Here is a 26,036-nt window from a genome sequence, read left to right as displayed (position 1 = left end):
TGGCTTTCTAATTTGCAATAAGAAAATGGGAAAATACTCTGGAATATAGAGTAATATTTAAGACAATGAAGGCATATGACAGAACTTATATATATCAACTAAGAAACTTCACAATGGCAGCAACTGTTTTTTTTTTTTTTACAGACAATAAACCAAACCAAGAGGAAGCCTGATAGTCCGAGATTTAATTAATGAATGATTTTCCATAAATAGATGGTGGGATAGTGGAAGAAATGGTGGGCATGGCAGGATAGCTCGTAACAAAGCCGAGGAAGTGGCCCAAAAAGCATTCGTCGGTAATCGACATTTGAGAAACAAAAGTATGATGAAAGGCACAGGTCACATTAAGGACAAGATTGAGTGACGATAGCTTTGCAGCATCGGAGACATGTTACAAGTGCTTAAAGAATATACAATGCAAATACTAAACATAGGAAAGAAGAGATTACTTCAATGTGAGGATGGAACTTAAGAAGGTGGGAGATGACAAGGGCCATTCATGGTCTTGAATGAATTTAAGGCTGATGCAGCCTTCAACTTGGAACAGTTGCTCTCCCTGGTGTACTGCTCCTTTCTTTGTCAGCGTTAACACTGTACTCCTCAGCCACAACTATAATAGCCACCATCATAAATATAGACAAGTTGCACAACTGAAAGATTTTTATTTCTTAAAGATTCGATTTCCAATTCTAAATCCCTTATCTCAATTGACATCTTCCATATGCATGGAAATTGCTCCATAGGCTGCACACAATCACGTTAAAGTTAGATTAATCGGTTAAAAATTAGCTTTACTGGATGTTTCTATAATAATCCTGAAAAATAGACACACTTTAAATAGACACACTTTACCCAACACTTCAAACTTCTGTAGGTTGTAAAATAAAAATAAAATTAACCATCACTTGTAATGTTCTATCCATGTTCAGCCACAACAAGCTATTTTAAAACTAATTTATTAAGCCTTCAGTAAAAGCAATTGTTCATTACGATAAGGAGATTACATATTTTGAGGTATAGGGTCTTGTCCAGCTAGAGCATCTGTTAAAGACAGAGGAAGAGAGTCAATCCCTATCTTAAAATCAAACATACTGTTAATCTGCACTTAGAACAACTTGCTTCAAAATACCAGATCTTTTACTTTTTAATGAGGAAACAATGGTTAAATTATTGGAATTGAACTTATCGCAAGGGAAAATAAATGTTTTTAAAAAGTATGTATGTTAATTAAAATACCAAAATGACATGAAAGCAGCCAGTAATAATGTGTAAAAGAAAAGTGTGACGCTCCATAAAGCACAAAAATTAACCCCGGGAGAAGTTGTATTTGTCAAAGATCTAAATTTAATAAGGACTTCTAAAGTTGTTATGGATACACTATTTGAAAGACACCCAGTGACAAGCAGAAAAAAAAGACAGGATTACGAACATCTAGATCAATGAATTTAAGTGAACATTATTCACAAAAATGGCAAGCATCATGTGTACAGTATGTCAATCACTGACAACATTAGTGAAGTCCAACACTCAAGTGTACAACTGATACTGCGGGCAAACGCAATACCCTGCAAGAACAGTCAAAACAAGCTGGACGGGAAAAGTTAAGCTTAATAGGATACAGGCTCCACATAACAAAGGTCAGGTCGGCTGTGAAAAGTTGAAAAGTTCACGATGAATGATAGAAGGAACCCTGAGGGACAAACGAGAAATGCAAGAACAAGGTGAAAAAGATGAAATTTCAGCAACAAGAGTTAAAAGAAAAAATATTTAAGTGTCATATTTCGAGCGAGGACACTTAAAAATCAACTGAAGAATTTTGTGTACGTGTTGAAGTCCTATGAAAACTACAAATCAAAGTTATTATTAAAACAAAATAAAGTTGTTGTGCTGTCAGTTAATATTGTTTGAACCTTTCCCTCTTGGGATGACCTTGATATTATTATTAGATCTGGTGATTAATCATTTCAGCAACATGCATTTGTTGCAAAGCATTAGAACAGCCTCATGTTTATAAAGGGAACATGATTTCAGCAAATTAAGCAAATGTTCACTTAGTACTACTTCACAGAGCTGTCATTGATAAGTCAACTTGTTTCATCAAGTTTTCAACGAACATATTTGAGGGGACATAAAGGTTAATATATTTTAGCTAAAAAATAATCTGCTGGGAATTTTGCTCAAGATTGTAACATCTGCAATCTCTTAGAATACACAGCACAGAAACAGATCCTTCAGCCCACAATGTCTGTGCTGAAGAGGATGCTAAAACCAACTTTTTTTTACCATCACATAATCCAGATCCCTCACTTCCCTGCATAACCATGTGCCTATACCAAAGTCTCTTCATTACCACTATTGTATGTGCCTCCACTACCACCCCTGGCAGCTGGTTCCAGGCACCCACCACCCTCCGTGTAAAAAATAAACTTACCCCGCACATCTCCGTTAAACTTTGCCCCTCCCAACGTAATACTATACCTTCTATGAATTTCCCTGAGGGGATCAATAAAGTATTTATCTATATTACTAAAACTCTGATCTTGACCGCTTTTGGCCCACTGTGCTGCGATTTCCGACAGAACGCCGCCACCTACGGCCGTCATTTATGGCCACCTCGCTCAGAGCCCCCCGTCCGCCTTAAAGGAGCAGAGGATTTTTCCCAACGATGACAAATCAGAGAGATATTAATGTTTTTAAAAAATTCACCATTCTCTCTGCTGCCCCTGCTGGAGGGAGGGAGAGGGACTATAAAACCAGGAAGTGGTGTGCCTCACTCAGTCTCTTCAATATGGATGAAGCCAAGGGTCACGTCTCTCTGAATAACACTGAATAAATGTCTACATAACTGTGAGTCCCCTTAATGTGGTTTGAAAATGAAAATATGGGTTGTTTGAAGTAAAAAGGCACTGCCTGCAAATGGTGCTTTGGCTTGAAATTGAAATGTACTACTTACTGCAAATGGTGGCTTGGGAGCTTTGGCTTGAAGTTGAAAGGCACTTCTTACTGCAAATGGTGGTAGGTGTGGCTTGAAATTGAAAGGCACTACTTACTGCAAATGGTAGCATGACGTTGAAAGACACTATTACTACAAATGGTAGCTTGGTTGCTTTGGCTTGAAGTTGAAAGGCACTACTTACTGAAAATGGTGGCTTGGGAGCTTTGACTTGAAGTTGAGAGGCACTACTTCCTGCAAATGATGGCTTGGGTGTGGCTTGAAGGTGAAAGGCACTACTTACTGCAAATGGTGGCGTGGGTGCAATGGCTTGAAGTTAAAAGGCTATACTTACTGCAAATGGGGGCGTGAGTGCATTGGCTTGAAGTTGAAAGGCACTACTTATTGCAAATGGTGGCTTGGGAGCTTTGGCTTGAAGTTGAAAGGCACTACTTACTGTAAATGGTGGCTTGGGCGTGGCTTGAAGTTGAAAGACACCACTTACTGCAAATGGTGGCATGAAGTTGAAAGGCACTACTTACTGCAAATGGTGGCTTGGTTGCTTAGGCTTGAAGTTGAAAGGCACTACTTACTGCAAATGGTGGCATGAGGTTGACAGGTACTACTTACTGCAAATGGTGGCTTGGGTGCTTTGGCTTTAAGTTGAAAGGCACTACTTCAAGATTCAAGATAGATTTAATTGTCACATGTGCCAAATGGCACAGTGAAATGAAATTCCCCCAGCCATACAATAAAAATAAAAATAAAGGACCCAACACACTATAGAATTTAACATAAAACATCCCCACACAGCAGAATCAAAGTTCCCCATTGTGTGGGAAGGCACCAAAGTCAGTTGCTGCAAATTGTAGCTTGGGTGCTTTGGCATTAAGTTGAAAGGCACTGCAAATGGTGGCATGAAGTTGAAAGGCACTACTTCCTGCAAGTGGTGGCTTGGGAGCTTTGGTTTGAAGTTGAAAGGCATTACTTACTGCAAATGGTGGCTTGGGAGCATAGGCTTGAAGTTGAAAGGCACTACTTACTGCAAATGGTGGCTTGGGTGCTTTGGCTTGAAGTTAAAAGGCACTACAGCAAATACACTTACTTCCTGTTTGCACTGTATATTGATTTTAGATAAAACGTTACCACTTACGGCTGTAATTTTTGGCCATCTTACTCAGTCCCCCTCCGCTGAGCAGGTGCAGAGAATTCTTCCCATCAATGAAAAATAAAAGTGTTATTAGTTTTTTTTTAAATGTTGAGAATCTCTCTCCTGTCAATCACTCCATGAAAGCCACACCTTTTCCGGTTGGGCGGGCGGGGGAAGGGTTATAAAACCCAGAATGGTGGGTGTGGCTCAGTCTCTGCATGATGGGGGAGGGAGAGGTCACGACTCTGTCTGAGCTGTGAATCAACTGAACACACTGAATGTCTACTGAAGTGTGAGTTTGGTGTGTTGTGTGGTTTTATGGTGGTTTCACCCTGCTTGAAGTGGAATGAAGCTGCACTTGAATTTGGCGGCCTTGCATCCTGCTTGAAGTGGAATGAAACTGCACTTGAATTTGGTGGCATTGCATCCTGCTGAAAGTGGTATGAAACTGCACTTGAATTTGGTGGCCTTGGATCCAGCTTGATGTGGTTGGAAACTGCACTTGAATTTGGTGGCCTTGCACCCTGCTTGAAGTGGTAGGAAACTGCACTTGAATTCGGTGGCCTTGCACCCTGCTTGAAGTGGTAGGAAACTGCACTTGAATTTGGTGGCCTTGCACCCTGCTCAATGTGGTAAGAAATTGCACATGAAATTGGTGGCCTTGCACCCTGCTTGAAATGGTAGGAACATGAATTTGAATTTGGTGGCCTTGCACTCTGCTCAATGTGGTAAGAAATTGCACTTGAATTTGGTGGCCTTGCACCCTGCTTGAAATGGTAGGAACATGGATTTGAATTTGGTGGCCTTGCACCCTGCTTGAAAAGGAATTTCAAGGAATAGTCATGAGTCAACTGCCAGCCTACCAGCCGCGAGTGAGCTGCCAGCAGATCAGGCTTGAGGGATTGAGCTGCCACCCTAAGAACCCATACCAGCACTCCAGAAAGCCCCCCTACTGGCCACCAATATTGGAATTGGTGGAGAGGTGAAATATTGCGTCGGGGGACCAGCCCTCCCGTGTGAACATGGGACCCAACGGGTCCCGCTTAGTCTAGTTATTATTATTATTCTCGATAAAATGCTTTCCACGGCACCACTGTAGAAGTTGGTGAGGGTTGTGTAAGAAAGAACTGCCGATGCTGGTTTAAATCGAAGGTAGACACAAAATGCCAGAGTAACTCAGTAGGACAGGCAGCATTTCTGGAGAGAAGGAATTGGGTGACGTTTCGGGTGGAGGGTTGTTGGGGATTTGCCGAACTTCCTAAGTCTTTTTAGGAAGAAGATGCATTGGTGCTCATGTGGCTGGTCCAGTCCAAATGACCGGTGATATTTATACACTTCTGACAGGGCCCTCTTCAACAGTACATGTGTGTCCAACCTCTCCTTGTAGCTGATACCCTCATTCCAGGCATCATTCTGGTCAAATTCTGCATCTTTTTCAAAACCAAAACATTCTTTCAGTGCCTCCATATGTTTCCAAATACACAGGACAAGATGTTAAAAATCCAAAGTACCAAATGTCAACTTGCTCCTGGTGGTGATGGGAGCATTTTTTGCTGTTATTTTTTTCTGTTATAAATTCCTATATCTGCAATATTAAGGAATCGTGATGAACTCATTGAGTTGTGATTATAAGTGCACCCACACAGTTTTACACTTTCTAGTTCATCAGCCCAAACCCCAAAACATTCTCTTCCTCCAACCAGCAGCTCAACTTACCTCCAACCCAGTGCCACGCCAGGACAACAAAGTTAAGATTAATTTTTAACAACTTTGGACTGGAATCATACAAAATGGAACTGAAATGACTCATATACAGTGTGATCTGCTATTCCTACACTTGCACTTAAGTCTGACTGTGTGCAGGATTTTTACTGAACTGTAGGCAAAGAATGAATTTGCCATATGCCTTTCTATTTAAATAAAAGTAAAAGTCAATTCAGAGAATGATATAAAAGCAAAGATTGTGTGTACAACTTTAAAATGGGAAAGGACAGCTTGCAAAAACAATGGTACAGTTATCTGCTGCTCTGTAATCCTACTTCATCAGGACAACAATTTATTTAATTTGTAAATGCTCAGCAGGTCAGGCAGCATATGTGGAGAGTGAAACAGACCCAACATCTCAGATCAATGACCATTATTCAGAACGGTTCTGTTCTGAAGAAGTGTCAATGGCCCATTCTTAGCCACGTGGAATGGAGGAGGACTGGCCAAGTTCTGTGCCTTCCACCACAGTGATGAATGCTGTGGTGGATGTTTATATTACATTTTTATTGTGTTTTTGTGTGTGTTCTTTATAATTGTATCGCTGCTGACATATTCATTTCACTTGCACTTATGTGCAATGTTACAAATAAACTGTATTGTATTGTGCGTGACCAAAAAGATTAAAATATTGTGGAATACATCTCTTCTAATTCTGAAAGCATTACATGGACATTGTTTTGTACTGTATATATGATTCATATTTTTTCAGTTTACCAAGTGAAATTTTATATGTTACTCGACCAAGTGGGACACGTTAGGCCCCGTTCCCCCAACGCAATATTCCACAACTCACCCGTTCCCCCAACGCAATATTCCACCACTCACCCATAGTCCCAACAGGAGGCCTGGTCCCCCAACGCAACCCGTTCCCCAACGTAAGATTCCACCACTCCCCCGACTCCCTCAGCAGTGGACTTTAAAAATAATTCCAATTGCCCTTCCCCTGCCTCCGCCAGCACTTCCAATTCCACTTCCCCCCGGCCCCTCCCTCTCCTGTTCAATCACTTGCTGCCAGGACCACGACTATTCTACGACGGCAATATTGTTGTAGATGTCGGGTGGAGGACAGTGCTAAAGTGAGTGGATTTAGTAAACTTAAAAATGTGATGACTTGTGAAATATAACATCAATCTGAACGAAACTTGATACAAACAACCACAGGCCAATGGTGAGTAAGGTGGTACAATTTTTTTTGCTAGAATGTTCATATCTTTAGGAGGCATGTATTATCGTTCTGTAGGTAGAACAATAGCAATGAATAAGATTCATCTCTTACTAGAATGTTTTAATGTATCACTTTGTGATGATATCCGGTCACGTGTGTGATGTTTCGATTCATTTTCCAAAGAATGGGTCCCATTCACTGTCTCTCTCTCCATAGACACTGCCTAACTTCTGAACATTTTACAACAGTTTCTGATATTAGTTCATTCTGTGCCTAGTTTTACTGTTTGTGCAACTGTTTCACTTCTAACTGTTTTATATGTGAGGTAATAAAAGTATAAAAATGAATGTGATGAATGAATGTGTTCTGCAAAACGAAAACTTAGATTGATCAAATCAATTTGCTGTGCGATCAAGCAAAAAAGTCAAGATGAGCCGGAAACATTAACACTGTTTCTTACTCCACATATGTACTTCATCTATATCAATCTGATTATTTCAGATTTCCTGCAGCTGCAGTTATTTAATTTTTGTATAGTAGTCAAATATTTGAAAACTACAAGTGAAGATCTCGTCAAAAAATCAACATTTTTCCTGACTCATTGCTAGACCAAAATAAATTCCCGAAGCACAGAGCTTTTGTGAAATAACTGCAGCATACATATGTTTTTCAGCATCTTGCATCAGCCAATCTTCCCTGTCCCACCTGCAACTGGTACAAAACGCCGCAGCGAGACGCCTGGCGAGCACCCGAAAAAGGGACCACATCTCACCGATTCTGGCCTCTCTCCACTGCCTCTCTGTGTGGTTCCGAATAAATTTCAAGCTCCTTCTTTATGTTTACAAAGTCCTTAACGGGCTTGCCCCCACCTACATCAAAAATCTACTTACCCACCACACCACCTCCAGGTCCCTCAGATCGGCCGACTTGGGGTTACTGAACATCCCGCGGTCTAGGCACAAGCTCAGGGGCGACCATGCTTTTGCGGTTGCAGCTCCTGGGTTATGGAACAGCATCCCCTCTTCCCATCAGAACTGCCCCCTCCATCGACTCTTTTAAGTTGAGGCTTAAAACTTATTTTTACTCTCAAGCCTTTCTTGAGGACCTCTGAGGGAGGGCTGTATGTATGTATTTATTGTTGATCTATGTACCACTGTTTGTATAACGTTAGTACCTGCACCAATGTAAAGCACTTTGGTTAACGAGTTGTTTTTTTAAATGTGCTATAGAAATAAAAGTGACTTGACTTGACTTGAACATGGCTTGCTTGACTAAGTGCTGTGAAATAACATGCAGGGTGAAGCATCCTGTTGAGTTCACTTCAACAGTATTTTTCTCCCACGCACCTGATCTTTACCAAAGACAATTTAACAATGTTGCATAAATATAGATAGATAGATAGCCTTTTATTGTCATTCAGACTTAGTCTGAACGAAATTGCAGCAGTCATACATATAATACAATACAATAAAACAACAATATCCCTTCAAGAATTAAAATGTTTTAAAAAAAATGAAAGTTTATCAAGAACTTGTGTTAGCCCTTGATTGTGTTATTCAGAGCTGTGATCTGTTAGTTGAGAGTAGATGCTCCAGTTTGAGTAGGGGTATTGTATACCATGGGTCCTATTTTGCTGGCCGAGTCCCCTGTGCCTGAATCTATTCTGGGCCAGACGTTGGGAGTGTGGAGTGGATCTCTCAGTAGTCTTATGGACTGGAGTGCAACATCGGCTTGACCCAAGATGTCCCTGACAGCCAGCAACAGGACTTTTGTCTCAAAATTTAAATTAGGTTTTCACAAATCTGAAATGGAGCCATTCAAAAGCTAGTGCAATTGAAATTAATAAATTTCTGTTGGTAAAATGGACAGGACAGCAGCATGTCAAATCTAATGCTGATGTGTACACTTTAGCCATCCTAATATGGGAATGCCATACACAACGGATGGCAGAGCCTGTGGGAATATTAAGGAGCAGATGGAGCTTACTGTATTAATCCAAAAATCCTTAAAGTGTAGGAAGGAACTGCAGAAGCTGGTTTACACTGAAGATAGAAACAAAACGATGGAATAACTCAGCAGGACAGGTAGCATCTCTGAAGAGAAGGAATGGGCGACATTTCGGGTCAAAACCCTTCTTCAGACCGAGTTACTCGCTGAGTTACTCCAGCATTTTGAGTATCTTCGATCCCTGAATGTGGCAGCAGAGATAGAAAAGGTGGTGAAGAAGGTATACAGAGCAAATACTGGTAGTAAATGGATATAGTACAAATGGGTTCTCGATGGTCAGCATGGAGTCAATGTGCTGCAGAGCATGTTTCCGTGCTGTGCTCTGACCCTAAGTAACAAAAACTAAATTTAGAAAAATGACAAAAACGCACAACAAATTTGAAACAAAGTAAAACAAAAACTTCAGTTGCTTTTTGTTTCCCAAATCTTTCTCCTATAGTCTCCACAGAAATCAGTGTTGTCTCAGATCCAGAGTGAAATCTGACATGACTTTGTAGCCAAGTGACAATCCAGTTAAAAGCAACAGAGCTAGGCCCTTTCATGCCACCCAATGGTGGAGTGAACAGACAGGTGCCCTCTAAACTGATCAGCCAGCCCGGTGCTCGGTGCTTCAGCATGCACAAGCAATCATCTGGTCCACCCCTCAGTTTCACTGGCTGAATACTTGCTGTTCGTGATTCAGACAACCTCTAAACAACATACAGTGCCATACAATTTGAATAAATACTTAAATGTTCTCCAAGTCCCATTTATTTTCAAAAAGACAATGTTGATAGAAGATGGTGGATAAATTTCAAAAGCTTTGTTCAGCTACATTGACTTTGAGCGTTCTTTGTTACAAAAACAAACTGTTGAAGTAAAAGGAATGATGTCACAGAGAGAAAGAAATTGAATTGGACCCCCACTTCAAATACCACAGGCAGTATTGATTACATACTGTACCCACAGCAGCCTTGTCCATGTACATGTCCATTGTTGTTTGTTCCTTCCAGATGAAATACTCAATCTGAATGTTTGTGCTTTTGTAGAGAATAATTACAAGTCACACAAATTACAGTGAACTTGCGATTGAACTTAAAACTGTTTGTTTCATAAATCTTAAAAGGCATCCAGAAACCCATATTGTAGCATGCACAGGCAGGTTTGATAGTTAGAAAGACCCATCTTTATAGAAAGTGAGGGCACAGACAGAGACAAGGAGAAAACAGAGAGAGGGAAATCTACTAAAACTGCTCTCCACTGGATCATTCAGCGTTTTGTTTAAACCATGGCATGCTAGTGACACGTTTCTGTGCACAGAGCAACAAATTACTCAATTCATTCACAGTTGCCCACAAATAGCAAGATTTGTGCAAGGAGAGATACCATGCCATGCATTCTCCACATGTACTTTGATTCAAGACTGTAAGGATGATTCGTGGGAAATGTCCAGTTGAATTGTTGAGTGACTTGAAAATGATTATCAGGATTGAAAAAGGAACATATTTACTTGCACAATGCAGAGGCAAGCTACCTGGCAAGCTACCTGGCCCCTTACACCCCAGCTCACCTGGCCCCTTACACCCCAGCTCACCTGGCCCCTTACACCCCAGCTCACCGGACCCCTCCCACCCCAGCTCACCTGGCCCCTCACACCCCAGCTCGCTGACCCCTTACACCCCAGCTCACCTGGCCCCTCACACCCCAGCTCACCTGGCCCCTCACACCCCAGCTCACTGACCCCTCACACCCCAGCTCACCTGGCCCCTTACACCCCAGCTCACCGGGCTCCTCACACCCCAGCTCCCTGGCCCCTCACACCCCAGCTCACCTGGCCCCTTACACCCCAGCTCACCTGGCCCCTTACACCCCAGCTCACCTGGCCCCTTACACCCCAGCTCACCTGGCCCCTCACACCCCAGCTCACCTGGCCCCTCACACACCCCAGCTCACTGACCCTTACACCCCAGCTCACCTGACCCCTCACACCCCAGCTCACTGACCCCTTACACCCCAGCTCACCTGACCCCTTACACCCCAGCTCACCTGACCCCTCACACCCCAGCTCACCTGGCTCCTCATCCCAGCTCACCTGGCTCCTTACACCCCAGCTCACTGGCCCCTCACACCCCAGCTCACCTGGCTCCTTACACCCCAGCTCACCTGGCTCCTCACACCCCAGTTCACTGACCCCTCACACCCCAGCTCACCTGGCCCCTTACACCCCAGCTCACCTGGCTCCTCACACCCCAGCTAACTGACCCCTCACACCCCAGCCCACCTGGCCCCTTACACCCCAGCTCACTGACCCCTTACACCCCAGCTCACCTGGCCCCTTACACCCCAGCTCACCTGGCCCCTTACACCCCAGCTCACTGACCCCTTACACCCCAGCTCACCTGGCCCCTTACACCCCAGCTCACCTGGCCCCTCACACCCCAGCTCACCTGGCCCCTTACACCCCAGCTCACTGACCCCCTTACACCCCAGCTCACCTGGCCCCTCACACCCCAGCTCACCTGGCCCCTTACACCCCAGCTCACTGGCCCCTCACACCCCACTCACTGGCCCCTCACACCCCAGCTCACTGACCCCTTACACCCCAGCTCACCTGGCCCCTTACACCCCAGCTCACTGGCCCCTCACACCCCAGCTCACTGGCCCCTTACACCCCAGCTCACCTGGCCCCTTACACCCCAGCTCACCTGGCCCCTCACACCCCCCAGCTCACCTGGCCCCACACACCCCAGCTCACCTGGCCCCTCACACCCCAGCTCACTGGCCCCTCACACCCCCAGCTCACTGACCCCTTACACCCCAGCTCACCTGGCCCTCACACCCCAGCTCACTGGCCCCTCACACCCCAGCTCACCTGGCCCCTTACACCCCAGCTCACCTGACCCCTTACACCCCAGCTCACTGACCCCCTTACACCCCAGCTCACTGGCCCCTTACACCCCAGCTCACTGATCCCTTACACCCCAGCTCACCTGACCCCTTACACCCCAGCTCACTGGCCCCTCACACCCCAGCTCACCTGACCCTTACACCCCAGCTCACCTGGCCCCTTACACCCCAGCTCACCTGGCCCCTTACACCCCAGCTCACTGACCCCTTACACCCCAGCTCACCTGACCCCTTACACCCCAGCTCACCTGGCCCCTCACACCCCAGCTCACCTGGCCCCTTACACCCCAGCTCACTGGCCCCTTACACCCCAGCTCACCTGGCCCCTTACACCCCACCTGGCCCCTTACACCCCAGCTCACCTGGCCCCTCACACCCCAGCTCACCTGGCCCCTTACACCTGGCCCCTCACACCTTGGCTCACCTGACCCTCTCGCTCCAGCTCACCTGGCCCCTCACACCTTGGCTCACCTGACCCTCTCGCTCCAGCTCACCTGGCCCCTCACGCCCCAGCTCACCTAGCTCCTCATCCCAGCTCACATGGACCCTCTCGTCCAAGCTTACCTCACTAGCCCCTCACCCCAGCTCTCATGCCCACGTTTGCTCCATATCCCTCGAAACCTTTCTTATCCGTGAACCCGTCCAAGTGTCTTTTAACTGTCTAATCACTGACCACAGCAGTGTTAGTTTTCAACACCTGAATGAGGAAGTAGCTGTGACTTAACCGCTTTGGCAGGTAGGGAGTCACATATAGGCTGGGGCAGGAGCTTACCTTCCCTCAAGGAAATTAGTGAACTAGTGGGATTTGAGTCTCACCCAGTACTTTCATGGCCACTACTGCAGAGGCTAACAATTAACAACAAAAAAAATCATATTTTATACTTAAACTTGCTTGCTGTCATGGCAGGATCTGACCAATTATCTGCAACTCTGTCCAGTTCTCAATACTTAGCTACAGTACCCCAGTGAAACATGTCTAAACTTGAAATATTAAAGTGGAAAGAAATAATTTTGCCTCATTATATTTTCTTTATGCACAGATACCAAAGAAAATTTAAAACGCCGTCAATAATAGTAGTATTGTATCCGTTCCCAAAGGTCTTATTCTTTAAAAGAGAAGAAATTCTAGCTGCAGCAGTTTTCAAACATGGATGTAATGACCCTCTAATTAGCTAATGAAAAATACATGGGTAGATATATTTTCAAGACAATGCAATACAAAAAGTCTGTCAGTAATGTTTCTCCACAACACACGTTCAAGCATTCAGTCGAGCGAGAAGATTTGAAAAAAATCCATGTAGAAATTTGTTCTCTGTCATATGAACTAAACACATGATATCAGAGCGACGTGACAATTATTTGTAACATGCCAAGGTAGCGGTATAAACTAATTCATTTCCAAAGGTGTAATAAGTACAAGGTCATAACTGTGATTAGTATTCCTAGTTTTTGTTATATAAACCTCCACGAGTAGGAAACGCAGACAAAAATAAGCTGCAAAAGTTATTAAGAACAATAATATTGTACATCAAAGACACACAAAAGGCTGGAGTAACTTAGTGGGTCAGCAGCATCTCTGCAGAAAAAGGTCTTGACCCAAAACGCATCTGCAGTTCCTCCCCACACAATACTGTACACATCTACCATTTTAATTATTTTGAACTACTCGTGCTTTATCAACAACACAAATGGATATTGCTAGATACAGTAGAATTTATACTTTGCACTTTAACATTTGCACTTGGGAAGGTTCATCACAAGCTAAAAAAAGTGTATGTCCATTTGGATATTTGAAATGAAAAGAATATTACTTCAGCCATTTAATACACTTTTCCAAAACAACAAGATTAAATCATCAGATGGATAAAATACATGATTCAAAGATGTTCTCAAGGCTTCCTTGAAAATTAATATTCCAAATAATGCAAGAGTGTTTCTGACTCATATCCACTCAAAAAGACACAAAGTGCAGGAATAACTCAGTTGGTCATAGAAACATAGAAAGTAGGAGCATTCAAGCCAGCACTGCCATTCAATATGATCATGGCTGATCATCCAGAATCAGTACCCTGTTCCTGCTTTTTCCCCCATATCCCTTGTTTCCGTTAGTCCTAAGAGCTAAATCTAACTCTCTCTTGAATATATCCAGTGAATTGGCCTCCACTGCCTTCTCCAAAGAGGAAGAAAGATTCTAAGGAGAGTAAGAGGCGACCGTGGCTGACAAGGGAAGTCAAGGATAGTGTAAAAATAAATGAGAAGACGTATAACATAGCAAAGATGAGCGGGAAGTCAGAGGATTGGGGAACTTTTAAAGATCAACAGATGGTAACCAAAAAGGCAATACGGGGAGAAAAGATGAAGTATGAAGGTTAGCTAGCCAAGAATATAAAGGATAGTAAAAGCTTCTTTAGGTATGTGAAGAAGAAAAAAAATAGTTAAAACAAATGTGGGTCCCTTGAAGACAGAAAAAGGTGAATTTATTATTGGGAACGAGGAAATAGCAGATGAGTTGAACAGGTACTTTGGATCTGTCTTCACTAAGGAGGACACTAACAATCTCCCAGATGTACTAGGGGCCAGAGGACCTAGGTTGACGGAGGAACTGAAGGAAATTCACATTAGTCAGAAAATGGTGTGGGGTAGACTGAATGGACTGAAGGCTGATAAATCTCCTGGGCCTGATGGTCTGCATCACAGGGTACTCTAGAAATCGTGGATGCATTGGTGATTATTTTCCAATGTTCTATAGATTCTGGATCAGTTCCCGTGGATTGGAGGGTAGCTAATGTTATCCCACTTTTTAAGAAAGGAGGGAGAGAGAAAGCAGGGAATTATAGACCAGTTAGCCTGACATCGGCGGTGGGGAAGCTGCTGGAGTCGATTATCAAAGATGTAATAGCCGCACATTTGGATAGCAGTAACATGATTGGTCCAAGTCAGCATGGATTTATGAAGGGGAAATCATGCTTAACAAATCTTCTGGAATTTTTTGAGGATGTAACTAGTAAAATGGACAAGGGAGAGTCAGTGGATGTAGTGTACCTGGACTTTCAGAAAGCATTTAATAAGGTCTCACACCGCAGATTAGAGCACATGGTATTGCAGGTAGGAATACTGACATGGAAATTGGTTGGCAGACAGGGAACAAAGAGTAGGGATTAACGGGTCCCTTTCAGAATGGCAGGCAGTGACTAGTGGGGTACCGCAAGGCTCGGTGCTGGGATCACAGCTATTTACAATATATATTAATGATTTAGATGATGGAATTAAAAGCAACATTAGCAAATTTGCAGATGACACGAAGCTGGGTGGCAGTGTGAGCTGTGAAGAGGATGCTATGAGGAAGCAGAATTACTTGGCAGGTTGGTTGAGTGGGCAGATGCAGTCTCATGTGGATACATGTGAGGTTATCCACTTTGGTGGCAAGAACAGCAAGGCAGATTATTATCTGAATGGTGCCAGGTTAGGAAAAGGGGAAGTACAACGAGATCTGGGTGTCCTTGTGCATCAGTCACTGAAAGTAAGAATGCAGCTAAGCAGACAGTGAAGAAAGCGAATGGCATGTTGGCCTTCATAACAAGAGGAGTTGAGTATAGGAGCAAAGAGGTCCTTCTGCAGTTGTACGGGGCCCTGGTGAGACCACACCTGAAGTATTGTGTGCGGTTTTGGTCTACTAATTTGAAGGACATTCTTGCTATTGGGTGAGTGTAGCGTAGGTTCACAAAGTTAATACCCGGGATGGCGGGACTGTCATATGATGATAGAATGGAGCAACTGGCCTTGCATTCACTGGAATTTATAAGGATGAGAGCGGATCTTATTGAAACATATAAGATTACTACACTAAGTGGGACCTGTTGCGTCCCATGTAAACACGGGAGGGCTGGTCCCCAATGCAATATTCCACCTCTCCACCAATTCCAATATTGGTGGCCAGTGGGGGGGGCTTTCTGGAGTGCTGGTATGGGTTCTTGGGGTGGCAGCTCAGTCCCTCAAACCTGATCTGCTGGCAGCTAACTCACGTCTGGTGGGCTGGCAGTTGACTCATGACTATTCCTTGAAATTCCATTTCAAGCAGTGTGCAAGGCCACCAAATTCAAATCCATGTTCCTACCATTTCAAGCCGGGTGCAAGGCCACCAAATTCAAGTGTAGTTTCTTACCACTATGAGCAGGGTGCAAGGCCACCGAATTCAAGTGCAGTTTCCAACCACTTCAAGCAGGGTGCAAGGCCACCGAATTCAACTGTAGTTTCATACCACTTTCAGCAGTGTGCAAGGCCACCAAATTCAGTGCAGTTTCATACCACTTCAAGCAGGATGCAAGGCCGCCAAATTCAAGTGCAGTTTAATTCCACTTCAAGCAGGGTCGAAGGCCACCAAATTCAAATGCAGCTTCATACCATTTCATGCAGGGTGAAACCACCATAAAACCACACAAAACACCAAACTCACAGTTCAGCAGACATTCAGTGTGTTCAGTTGATTCACAGCTCAGACAGAATCATGACCTCTCCCTCCCCCATCATCCAGAGACTGAGCCACACCCACACTTCCGGGTTTTATAACTATAACCCCTCCCCCTCCTACCGGAAAAGGTGTGGCTTTCAGGGCGTGATTGACAGGAGAGAGATTCTCAACATTTTTAAAACACTAATAACACTTTTATTTTTAATTGATGGGAAGAATTCTCTGCACCTGCTCAGCGGAGGGGGGACTGAGTAAGATGGCCAAAAATCACAGCCGTAAGTCGTAGCATTTTATCTTAAATCAATATACAGTGCAAACAGGAAGTGCATTTGCAGTAGTGCCTTTTAACTTTAAACCAATGCTCCCAAGCCACCATTTGCAGTAAGTAGTTCCTTTCAACTTCAAGCCAAAGCACCCAAACAACCATTTGCAGGCAGTGCCTTTTTACTTCAAACAAACCATGTTTAGATTTTCAAACCACATTAAGGGTACTCACAGTTGTGTAGACATTTGTTCAGTGTTATTCAGAGCACAGAGCCGTGACCCTTGGCTTCATCCATCTTGCAGAGACTGAGGGAGGCGCACCACTTCCTGGTTTTATAGTCCCTCCCCCTCCCTCCAGCAGGTGCAGCAGAGAGAATGGTTTTTTTTAAACTTCAAGCCAAAGCTCCCAAGCCACCATTTGCAGTAAGAAGTGCCTTTCAACTTCAAGCCAAATCCCCCAAGCCATCATTTGCAGTAAGTAGTGCCTTTCAATTTCAAACAAAGCACCCAAGCCACCATTTGCAGTAAGTAGTGCCTTTCAACTTCATGCCACCATTTGCAGTAAGTAGTGCCTTTCAATTTCAAGCCAATGCACCCAAGCCAGCATTTGCAGTAAGAAGTGTCTTTCAACTTCAAGCCAGTTACTAGTTACTCCAGCATTTATGAAAGGTAAATCATGTCTGACGAATCTGATAGAATTTTTCCGAAGATGTAACTAGTAGAGTGGATAAGGGAGAACCAGTGGATGTGTTATATCTGGACTTTCAGAAGGCTTTCGACAAGGTTCCACATAAGAGATTAGCATATAAAATTAAAGCACACGGTATTGGGGGTTCAGTATTGGTGGATAGAGAACTGGCTGGCAGACAGGAAGCAAAGAGTAGGAGTAAACGGGTCCTTTTCAGAATGGCAGGCAGTGACTAGTGGGGTACCGCAAGGCTCAGTGCTGGGCCCCCAGCTATTTACAATATATATTAATGATTTGGACGAGGGAATTGAATGCAACATCTCCAAGTTTGCGGATGACACGAAGCTGGGGGGCAGTGTTAGCTGTGAGGAGGATGCTAGGAGGCTGCAAGGTGACTTGGATAGGCTGGGTGAGTGGGCAAATGCATGGCAGATGCAGAATAATGTGGATAAATGTGAGGTTATCTATGGTGGCAAAAACAGGAAAGTAGACTTTTATCTGAATGGTGGCCGATTAGGAAAAGGGGAGATGCAACGAGACCTGTGTGTCATGATACACCAGTCATTGAAAGTAGGCATGCTGGTGCAGCAGGCAGTGAAGAAAGCAAATGGTATGTTAGCATTCATAACAAAAGGATTTGAGTATAGGAGCAGGGAGGTTCCACTGCAGTTGTACAGGGGCTTGGTGAGACCACACCTGGAGTATTGCGTACAGTTTTGGTCTCCTAATCGGGTTTTCCCAAACCAGAAACCCTGGATGTCCAGCCAGGTCCGCACACTCCTCAGAGCCCGCGATGCTGCCTTCAGGTCAGGTGACAGAGCTCTGTACAGGGCTGCTCGAGCCGATCTGAAAAGTGGTATTAAAAAAGCCAAGGCGGACCATAAGAGGAGCATAGAGTCCCACTTGTCCAGCAATAATACACGGGAGGTATGGCGGGGCATACAAGACATTACCAACTACAGAGGCTGTGCCACAAAGTCAGAAGACCTGAGTGCGCCGCTGGCAGAAAAGCTAAATTGCTTCTTCTCCCGCTTTGAAACAACACAACAGCAGCACTCACCTGCTACAGCCGTGTTTCCACCCACACCTAGCTCCTGTACTACTCCACTCACTGTCAGGGAACACGATGTCAGACGGGTGCTCCTGGCAGTGAACCCCAAGAAGGCTACCGGCCCAGATGGAGTCCCTGGTAAGGTGCTCAAAGCGTGCGCCCACCAGCTCACTGCCATCTTCACCAGAATTTTCAACCTCTCCCTGGCCCAGGCAGTTATTCCGTCCTGCCTAAAATCAGCCACAATCGTCCCTGTGCCGAAGAAGTTTACCATCACCAGCCTTAATGACTACCGTCCTGTGGCCCTCACTCCGGTAATCACGAAGTGCTTCGAGAGGTTGGTCCTCCAGCACATCAAGGACTATCTACCACCAGACCTCGACCCCCACCAATTCGCCTATCGCCAAAACAGATCCACAGAAGACGCCATCACCGTAGCTCTCCACTCTGTGCTGAGCCATCTGGAGCAGGGGCAGAGCTACGTCCGGATGCTCTTTGTGGATTTTAGTTCAGCCTTTAATACAATCATTCCGGACATTCTCATTGGTAAACTGGTCACTCTCGGCCTCCCCACTGTCACATGTGCCTGGATAAAGGATTTCCTCACCAACCGGCCCCAGACTGTGAGACTCGGCCCCCACCTCTCCTCCACTCGCAGGTTGAGTACCGGTTCCCCACAGGGCTGTGTGCTAAGCCCCCTCTTATACTGTCTCTACACCTATGACTGTAGTCCGGCCCACAACAACAACCGCATCGTCAAATTTGCTGACGACACTACTGTGGTCGGACTTATTTCGAAGGGAGACGAGGCAGCCTACAGAGAGGAAGTCCTGAAGTTGACAACCTGGTGCTCAGAAAACAATCTGGCTCTGAACACCAGGAAAACAAAAGAGCTCATTGTCGACTTCAGGAGGCACAGCACCGACTTAGCCCCCCTACACATCAACGGCGAGTGTGTGGAGAGGGTCAACACCTTCCGGTTTCTCGGCGTCCATATCGCTGCTGACATCTCCTGGACGGACAACACGACAGCGGTCATCAAGAAGGCTCAGCAGCGGCTGCACTTCCTGAGGGTCCTCAGGAAGCACAACCTGGACTCTAACCTTCTACCGCTCGTCCATCGAGAGCCTGCTGACATACTGCATTACAGCATGGTATGGCAGCTGCACCATGGCAGACAGGGAGAGGCTTCAGAGGGTAACCAGGACAGCGCAGAGGATCATTGGCTGCCCTCTCCCCTCCCTGATGGACATCTACACCTCCCGCTGCCTTAGCAGGGCAAAGAAGATCATCAAAGACAGCTCCCATCCTGCGTTTGGACTGTTCGACCTGCTGCCCTCTGGAAGGCGCTATAGGTGCATCAAATCCAGGACAAACAGACTCAGGAATAGTTGCTTTCCGAGAATTATATCTACTATAAATTCAAATTCACACATGCACTGACTACACCGCCCAACACGGACTTCCATCTGTATATATGTATATATGTATGTAGCCCCGCAGAATTTGTGCACCTATTCCCCCCCCCCCCCCCCATCTCCCTTCTGTTTTTTGTTTTTTCTGTTTCTTGTTTTTTGTGCTAAATTGTATGTATGCACTGAGTACGAGCAGCTTTCAGTTTCACTGTACATGTATAGTGACAATAAATGGCATATCTAATCTGAGGAAGGACATTCTTGCCATAGAGGGAGTACAGAGAAGGTTCACCAGACTGATTCCTGGGATGTCAGGACTTTCATATGACGAAAGACTGGATAGACTCCACTTGTATTCGCTAGAATTTAGAAGATTGAGGGGGGATCTTATAGAAACTTACAAAATTCTTAACGGGTTAGACAGGCTAGATTCAGGAAGATTGTTCCCGATGTTGGGGAAGTCCAGAACAAGGGGTCACAGTTTAAGGATAAGTGGGAAATCTTTTAGGACTGAGATGAGAAAAACATTTTTCACACAGAGAGTGGTGAATATCTGGAATTCTCTGCCACAGCAGGTAGTTGAGGCCAGTTCATTGGCTATATTTAAGAGGGTTAGATGTGGCCCTTGTGGCTAAAGGAATCATGGGGTATAGAGAGAAGGCAGGTACAGGATACCGAGTTGGATGATCAGCCATGATCATATTTAATGGCGGTGCAGGCTCGAAGGGCCGAATAGCCTACTCCTGCACCTATTTTCTATGTTTCTAACATACATCATTTATAATGTAGGAAGGAACTGCAGGTGCTGCTTTAAACCGAATATAGACACAAAATGCTGGAATAACTCAGCAGGACAGGCAGCATCTCTGGAGAGAAGGAATGGGTGACGTTTCGGGTCGAGACCCTTCTTCAGACTGTTGTCGGGAGAGGGACATATAGAGGTGGAAGGTGTCACAGAAGGGGAGCAGTGAGAGACGGCGTTGCAGAACTCTTGTGGGAGAGAAAAGGAGAACTTCTTCAATGTAGACATACCTCGAGGACATTTCGCAGTGGAGCAGACAAAATGTGTAGGAATGAACTGCAGATGCTGGTTTGAACCAGAGATAGACACAAAAAGCTGGATTAAACAGCGGGACAGGCAGCATCTCTGGAGAGAAGGATGTCTGAAGAAGGGTCTCGACCCGAAACGTCACCCATTCCTTCTCTCCAGATATGCTGCCTGTCCCGCTGAGTTACTCTTTTTGTCTCAATACATAATCTCTACTTTGGTATGTATAACAATTGTTACCTTTTGTTAAACCCAGATTGTAAATCCACGAGCACATGCAATGGAACATTTGTCGAGATCCTACAGCCCTGCCCCTGCAGATATAACGTGAGCTGAACAGCCACACACACACACAGACCAGTGTTGCTAATGTTACTGTACAGAAAGCTTCCCGCAATCATCCCCACATGCTCATCACACTTTCTGCGGTTATATTTACAGGAGTGGAGCTGAGAGGCGTTGCTGGTGCGCTGGGTTGTCTTCGTTCCTCTCCCCGCTCCTCACTGCAGGCCCCGCATCTTCATCATCTTCTTCTTCTTGGCTTCTGGTCCTCCAAAATATTCCAAAAGCAATTTAAAGTGGAGGTGGCAGAGGGTGGACTTAAGCAAAGAGAAGAAGAGCTACCTTAAATGTAGTTGCGTCTGGTTGGGTAACTATGGTAGGGTGAAGACTATTCCATGCTTTAATTGTGCGGGGGACACAACACATCTGTCTCCTCACCGCAGGCCGCCGTCTCCTGGCAACGCCCGCCAGCCAGCCAGCCAGCCAGCCAGCCGGCGTCACTTCCGGCCGCGGCGGATGGGCACTTCCCCCGGACAGGCAGTGCACCGCCAGCGCCGCTTCTCACTCCCTGCCCGGGGGATATCGATCCATCCGCCATAAAAAACAAAAACAAGTGCGTCCTTGAAAAAAAGCCAACGGGGGGAATTTAACACAATCAACCGCCATTTCAGAAACAAATATCAATTCTTCCACCACTGACAATTTGTTGATGTTTTCCTGCGCGGCTTGGTAACCGGATAGTGCAAGAGGGCGCGCTGCACTGTGGGGGTTGTAGTCGGCAATGGCGGACATTGCCTTGGTCTTCCCCTGCAGCGGACTACAGCTCCCAGAGTGCCGCGGGCGGGCGGGCGGCGGACACGTGGCGGGGGCGGGCGGGCGGACACGTGATGGTGCGGGTCCCTGGTGCAGACGGACAGAGGTGACCTCCCGGTGGCGGCGACAACATCATGGTGGGTATCGCTGCGGCTCCAGGCCCGGTTAGGGGAAAGGCACGGTGTCTCCGGAGACATAACATCGTGTTTGAAGACAGTGTAAATCCCGCAGCCCCGGTCCGTGAGCTGCGGGGCGGCGGTGGTCAGCCGTGTATATAACGGGCGGTGTGAGCTGCAGCCGCCGCCGGTGGCCCCGCTCTGTCTCTACGCATATCTGCTGTGTTAATATGAATTAATGCCGCACAGCGCTCAGATGTCTCCACACAAGGCCTTTGCAAGTGGGGGTTTATGAATTGAGTTGACAGACTAAATTGTGTATAACTAGCAATTTGTTAATTGCAGTTAAATTATATAAGAGCCAGAAGGAGATGTGTTGTAAGTCTATATATCTTGGCTGTAAAATAAAATCTCATTGGTAGTGTTATGCATGATGAGACTGTGACCTTGCCCGGGATGAGGGTGTTTGTATGGCCCTGTGCTTGTTCGATGTACCTGTCGGAAAAATACGATTCTGAGGGGGTTTGACAGTTAATGCTGTCAAGTTTCACCAGGCAGGAGGTACAAAATCGCCCACACAACCCAAATCCTTGACAACAGACTACAGCCCACTCTGACGCAATGGACTAGTTTTTTTAAATTATGGTTTTGTACTAATGTTCTGCTTTTTTTGCAATCTTTTTAGAATATTATGCAATTGATGTCTAATTTATATAATTTGTTTATGCCGGATCTTGAACGCGAGTTAATTCCTCTACAGACTAAACTGGGAACAGATGACAGAGTCTAAGGTTGGGAATCATCTAATTTAAAATTGAGATGATATATTTCCTTTCTGAGTGCGCATCCCGCAGGACTCCATATACTGCATTAAGTGCACACGGGGGTGTGGGATTTATATTTGGTTTACAGCAGATTTGAGAATTGGGAATCGGGCAGAAATCAAGGTCAGATAATCCATGATTTCATTAAATTGCAGCAAATTTGCAGGGACATGTGGTCCACTGCATGTCATCTCCAACACTTGTTTTAAATTTAGGTATAACCATATAACAATTACAGCACGAAAACAGGCCATCTCGACCCTTCTAGTCCGTGCCGAACACGTATTCTCCCCTAGTCCCATATACCTGCGCTCAGACCATAACCCTCCATTCCTTTCCCGTCCATATGTAGGTTAATTGGCTTGGTAAATGTAAAAATTGTCCCGAGTGTGTGTAGGATAGTGTTATTATGTGGGGATCGCTGGCTGGTTGGACCCAGTGGGCCGAAAGGCCTGTTTCTGTGCTGTATCTCTAAACTAAAATAACTTGCATTTGATCAGTGTCCTTCAGCAGATCAGAGCATGATTTGGTTGTAATATTTTAATGGTTCATTAAAGATATATAGGGTAAACAGTCATATCCTTTTTCCCTTGATAGAAATGGTGAGTGTGGAATTTTCTGCCTCGGAGGGCGGTGGAGGCAGGTTCTCTGGATGCTTTCAAGAGAGCTAGATAGCGGAGTCAGGGGAAATGGGGAGAAGGTAGGAACGGGGTACTGATTGAACAGGGTACTCGCATTGAATGGCGGTGCTGGCTCGAAGGGCCAAATGGCCTACTCCTGCACCTATTGTCTATTGTCTAAATGTTAAAGACTACAGGGCATAGCTTGAAGGTGAATGGAGCAAAGTTTGTTTACATGGGTTTTTCACAGTCCCTGGCACGTTCTGTCAGGGTTGGTGGTCTTTCTGTGTTTGTGCTTTTTTTTGTAATTTAATTTCAATTTTATTTTTAATATGTTTTATTATTTATTTATTATTTATTTATTCTTTTTTATGATTTTATGATACTGCCTGTAAGGGAAATTCATTTTGTTGTCTCAAATTGAGACAATGACAATAAATTTGAATACAATACAATACAAGAATACAATGGTGGACGAGATTGGATGGATATGCAGATATGTGCATGGATCTGCAGAGAATTGAATGATAGAGACCAAGTGCTGGTAGAGGAGATTAGTTTAACTTGACATGTTCGGCACAGACATTGTGGGCTGAAGGGCCTGTTCCTGTGCTCTGGGTTTGATGTTGCATCAATATTCTTTATTGTTTCCATGTAATGGAAACTCCAAGCAAATCGCTTATTGTGGATGTTTTTAATTAAAAACGTTGCTGATTTGAAATTGGCAGCTAGAAACATGCCAGATGTTATAAGAAAGATATTGTCAAGCTTGAAAGTGTTCAGAAAAGGAGGCAGGAAACATGTTCCTGATGTTGGGGGAGTTCAGAACCAGGGGCCACAGTTTAAGAATAAAGGGTAAGCCATTTAGAACGGGGATGAGGAAATGCTTTTTCACAGGGTTGTGAGTCTGTGGAATTCTCTGCCTCAGAAGGCAGTGGAGGCCAATTCTCTGGATGCTTTGAAGAGAGAGTTAGATAGAACTTTTAAAGATGGCGGAGTCAGGAGATATGGGGAGACGGCAGGAACCCGGTACTGATTGTAGATGATCAGCCATGATCACATTGAATGGCGGTGCAGGCTCGAAGGGCTGAATGGCCTACTCCTGCATCTGTTCAAGAAAGAACTGCAGATGCTGGAAAATCGAAGGTAGACAAAATTGCTGGAGAAACTCAGTGGGTGCAGCAGCATCTATGGAGCGAAGGAAATTGGCAACGTTTCAGGCCAAAACCCTTCTTCAGACTGATTCAGGCTGGGGGGGGAAGAAGAAAGGAAGAGGAGGAGCCAGAGGGCTGAGGGAGAGCTGAGAAGGGGAGGAGACAGCAAGGGCTACCGGAAATTGGAGGATTTATTGCATCTGATGCATCTATATAGAACTGCATCTATTTGTCTATTGACCCTTCCAAGTTCCCTAACGCTTTGATTTGAAAACACAAACCAGGTCCTCCACAAGTTATGAATGCCTGACTTGTATACAACCCGTACATACGTGCGAGTGTTTGGGAGGTGAGCATGATGGATTTGCTGGCAGCTGAGGGCCTGAAGGCACCGACTGGGAGATCTGCTTGTGACCACACTTGCAACTTGCAAACACGCTTGTGTTAAACAGTTAACGGAAATGGACCCGTGCTGTAACCCGGGGAGAGCCTGCACTGAGTTTCAATCCTACACTCAGCAGCTTCTTGGGAGTAGCTTTGGCAGGTGGTCTGATAAATGGTTCTTCATTATCACTTCAATGGCAGTGCCACCCAGATCCTGCAAGATGAATAAATGTTGTGGAAACATTCATCAACCATCCACTCTGTGACCTTCACTTAAATTATGAGAGCTTCCAAGGTATTGGCGCCTGGGAGAACCAGTTTAATTTATTCACCAGGCACAAGCTTGAGGATTGTAATGCTTTATCCTGGGCTCAATATTGTATTTGATTAACAACAACTTTGGTGTGCAATCTGTTATAGTTATTTTGATCTCTTCCACTGATATATTCTTTGATTTTTCCATTGCAAGGGTACTACAGAAAGGCTGAGAGTGTCATAGATTAATTAGGTTGAGAATAGTTGGTATAAATCTTGGTGTAGCTTCAGTCCTGTGGTCACTGCAACATCAAAAGTTGATTCCGGTTTACTTTGCTACATCAAAGTTGTGGGTTTCTATACCATTTTTTAATTTATGCATTTAGTTTATTATATCCATCTCAAACACATGGAACTATTTAAATGTTTGACAGTGTAAGATAGCATAATCTAATGATTGCCGTGCAGTCCTTCAAAGCTTGCTGGGAGCCAGATTTTTCTTCATTGTTCACCTTTTATTTTCATTCAATTTCTCTTTCAGGCGGAACCTCTTAAAGTTCTTGTAACTGGCGCTGCTGGTCAGATAGCCTATTCCCTCATCTTTAACATTGCAAAGGGTGATGTTTTTGGAAAAGACCAGGTAACATTTACTTTTAATACACTTGTTTAAGTATCTAGTCTTTGTCCTGCCAACATAATGCCACATTGTTTATTGTAGAGCATAACTTTACTGGAGGAGCGGTAGAG

General features: G+C 44.9%; 2 protein-coding genes across 5 annotated transcripts in view; one reads left to right on the top strand and one right to left on the bottom strand.

Annotated features, from left to right (window-relative positions):
• wdpcp (WD repeat containing planar cell polarity effector) overlaps nucleotides 1-21,605 on the bottom strand; it is a 136,533-nt gene extending 114,928 nt beyond the window's left edge. For 2 of the 4 annotated variants that reach the window (XM_055638872.1, XM_055638876.1), the window contains exon 1: nucleotides 21,281-21,605. The gene's annotated coding sequence lies outside the window, so the exon portion shown is untranslated. Of the gene's footprint in view, nucleotides 1-21,081 lie in introns of all 4 variants that reach the window. The other 2 variants (XM_055638873.1, XM_055638874.1) reach the window with 2 other exon arrangements.
• The window catches only part of mdh1ab (malate dehydrogenase 1Ab, NAD (soluble)), a 259,183-nt gene that overhangs the window by 222,060 nt on the left and 11,087 nt on the right, over nucleotides 1-26,036 (top strand). Inside the window, exons 2-3 of the mRNA XM_055638877.1 lie at nucleotides 22,006-22,073; nucleotides 25,831-25,929. Of these exons, the coding sequence (XP_055494852.1) occupies nucleotides 22,071-22,073; nucleotides 25,831-25,929 (102 nt within the window). The 5' untranslated portion in view covers nucleotides 22,006-22,070. The remainder of the gene's footprint in view (nucleotides 1-22,005; nucleotides 22,074-25,830; nucleotides 25,930-26,036) is intronic.

This window comes from Leucoraja erinacea, chromosome 8 (genome assembly GCF_028641065.1).
Source record: "Leucoraja erinacea ecotype New England chromosome 8, Leri_hhj_1, whole genome shotgun sequence".
NCBI lineage: Eukaryota > Metazoa > Chordata > Chondrichthyes > Rajiformes > Rajidae > Leucoraja > Leucoraja erinaceus.
This window is presented reverse-complemented; position numbering and strand designations above follow the sequence as displayed.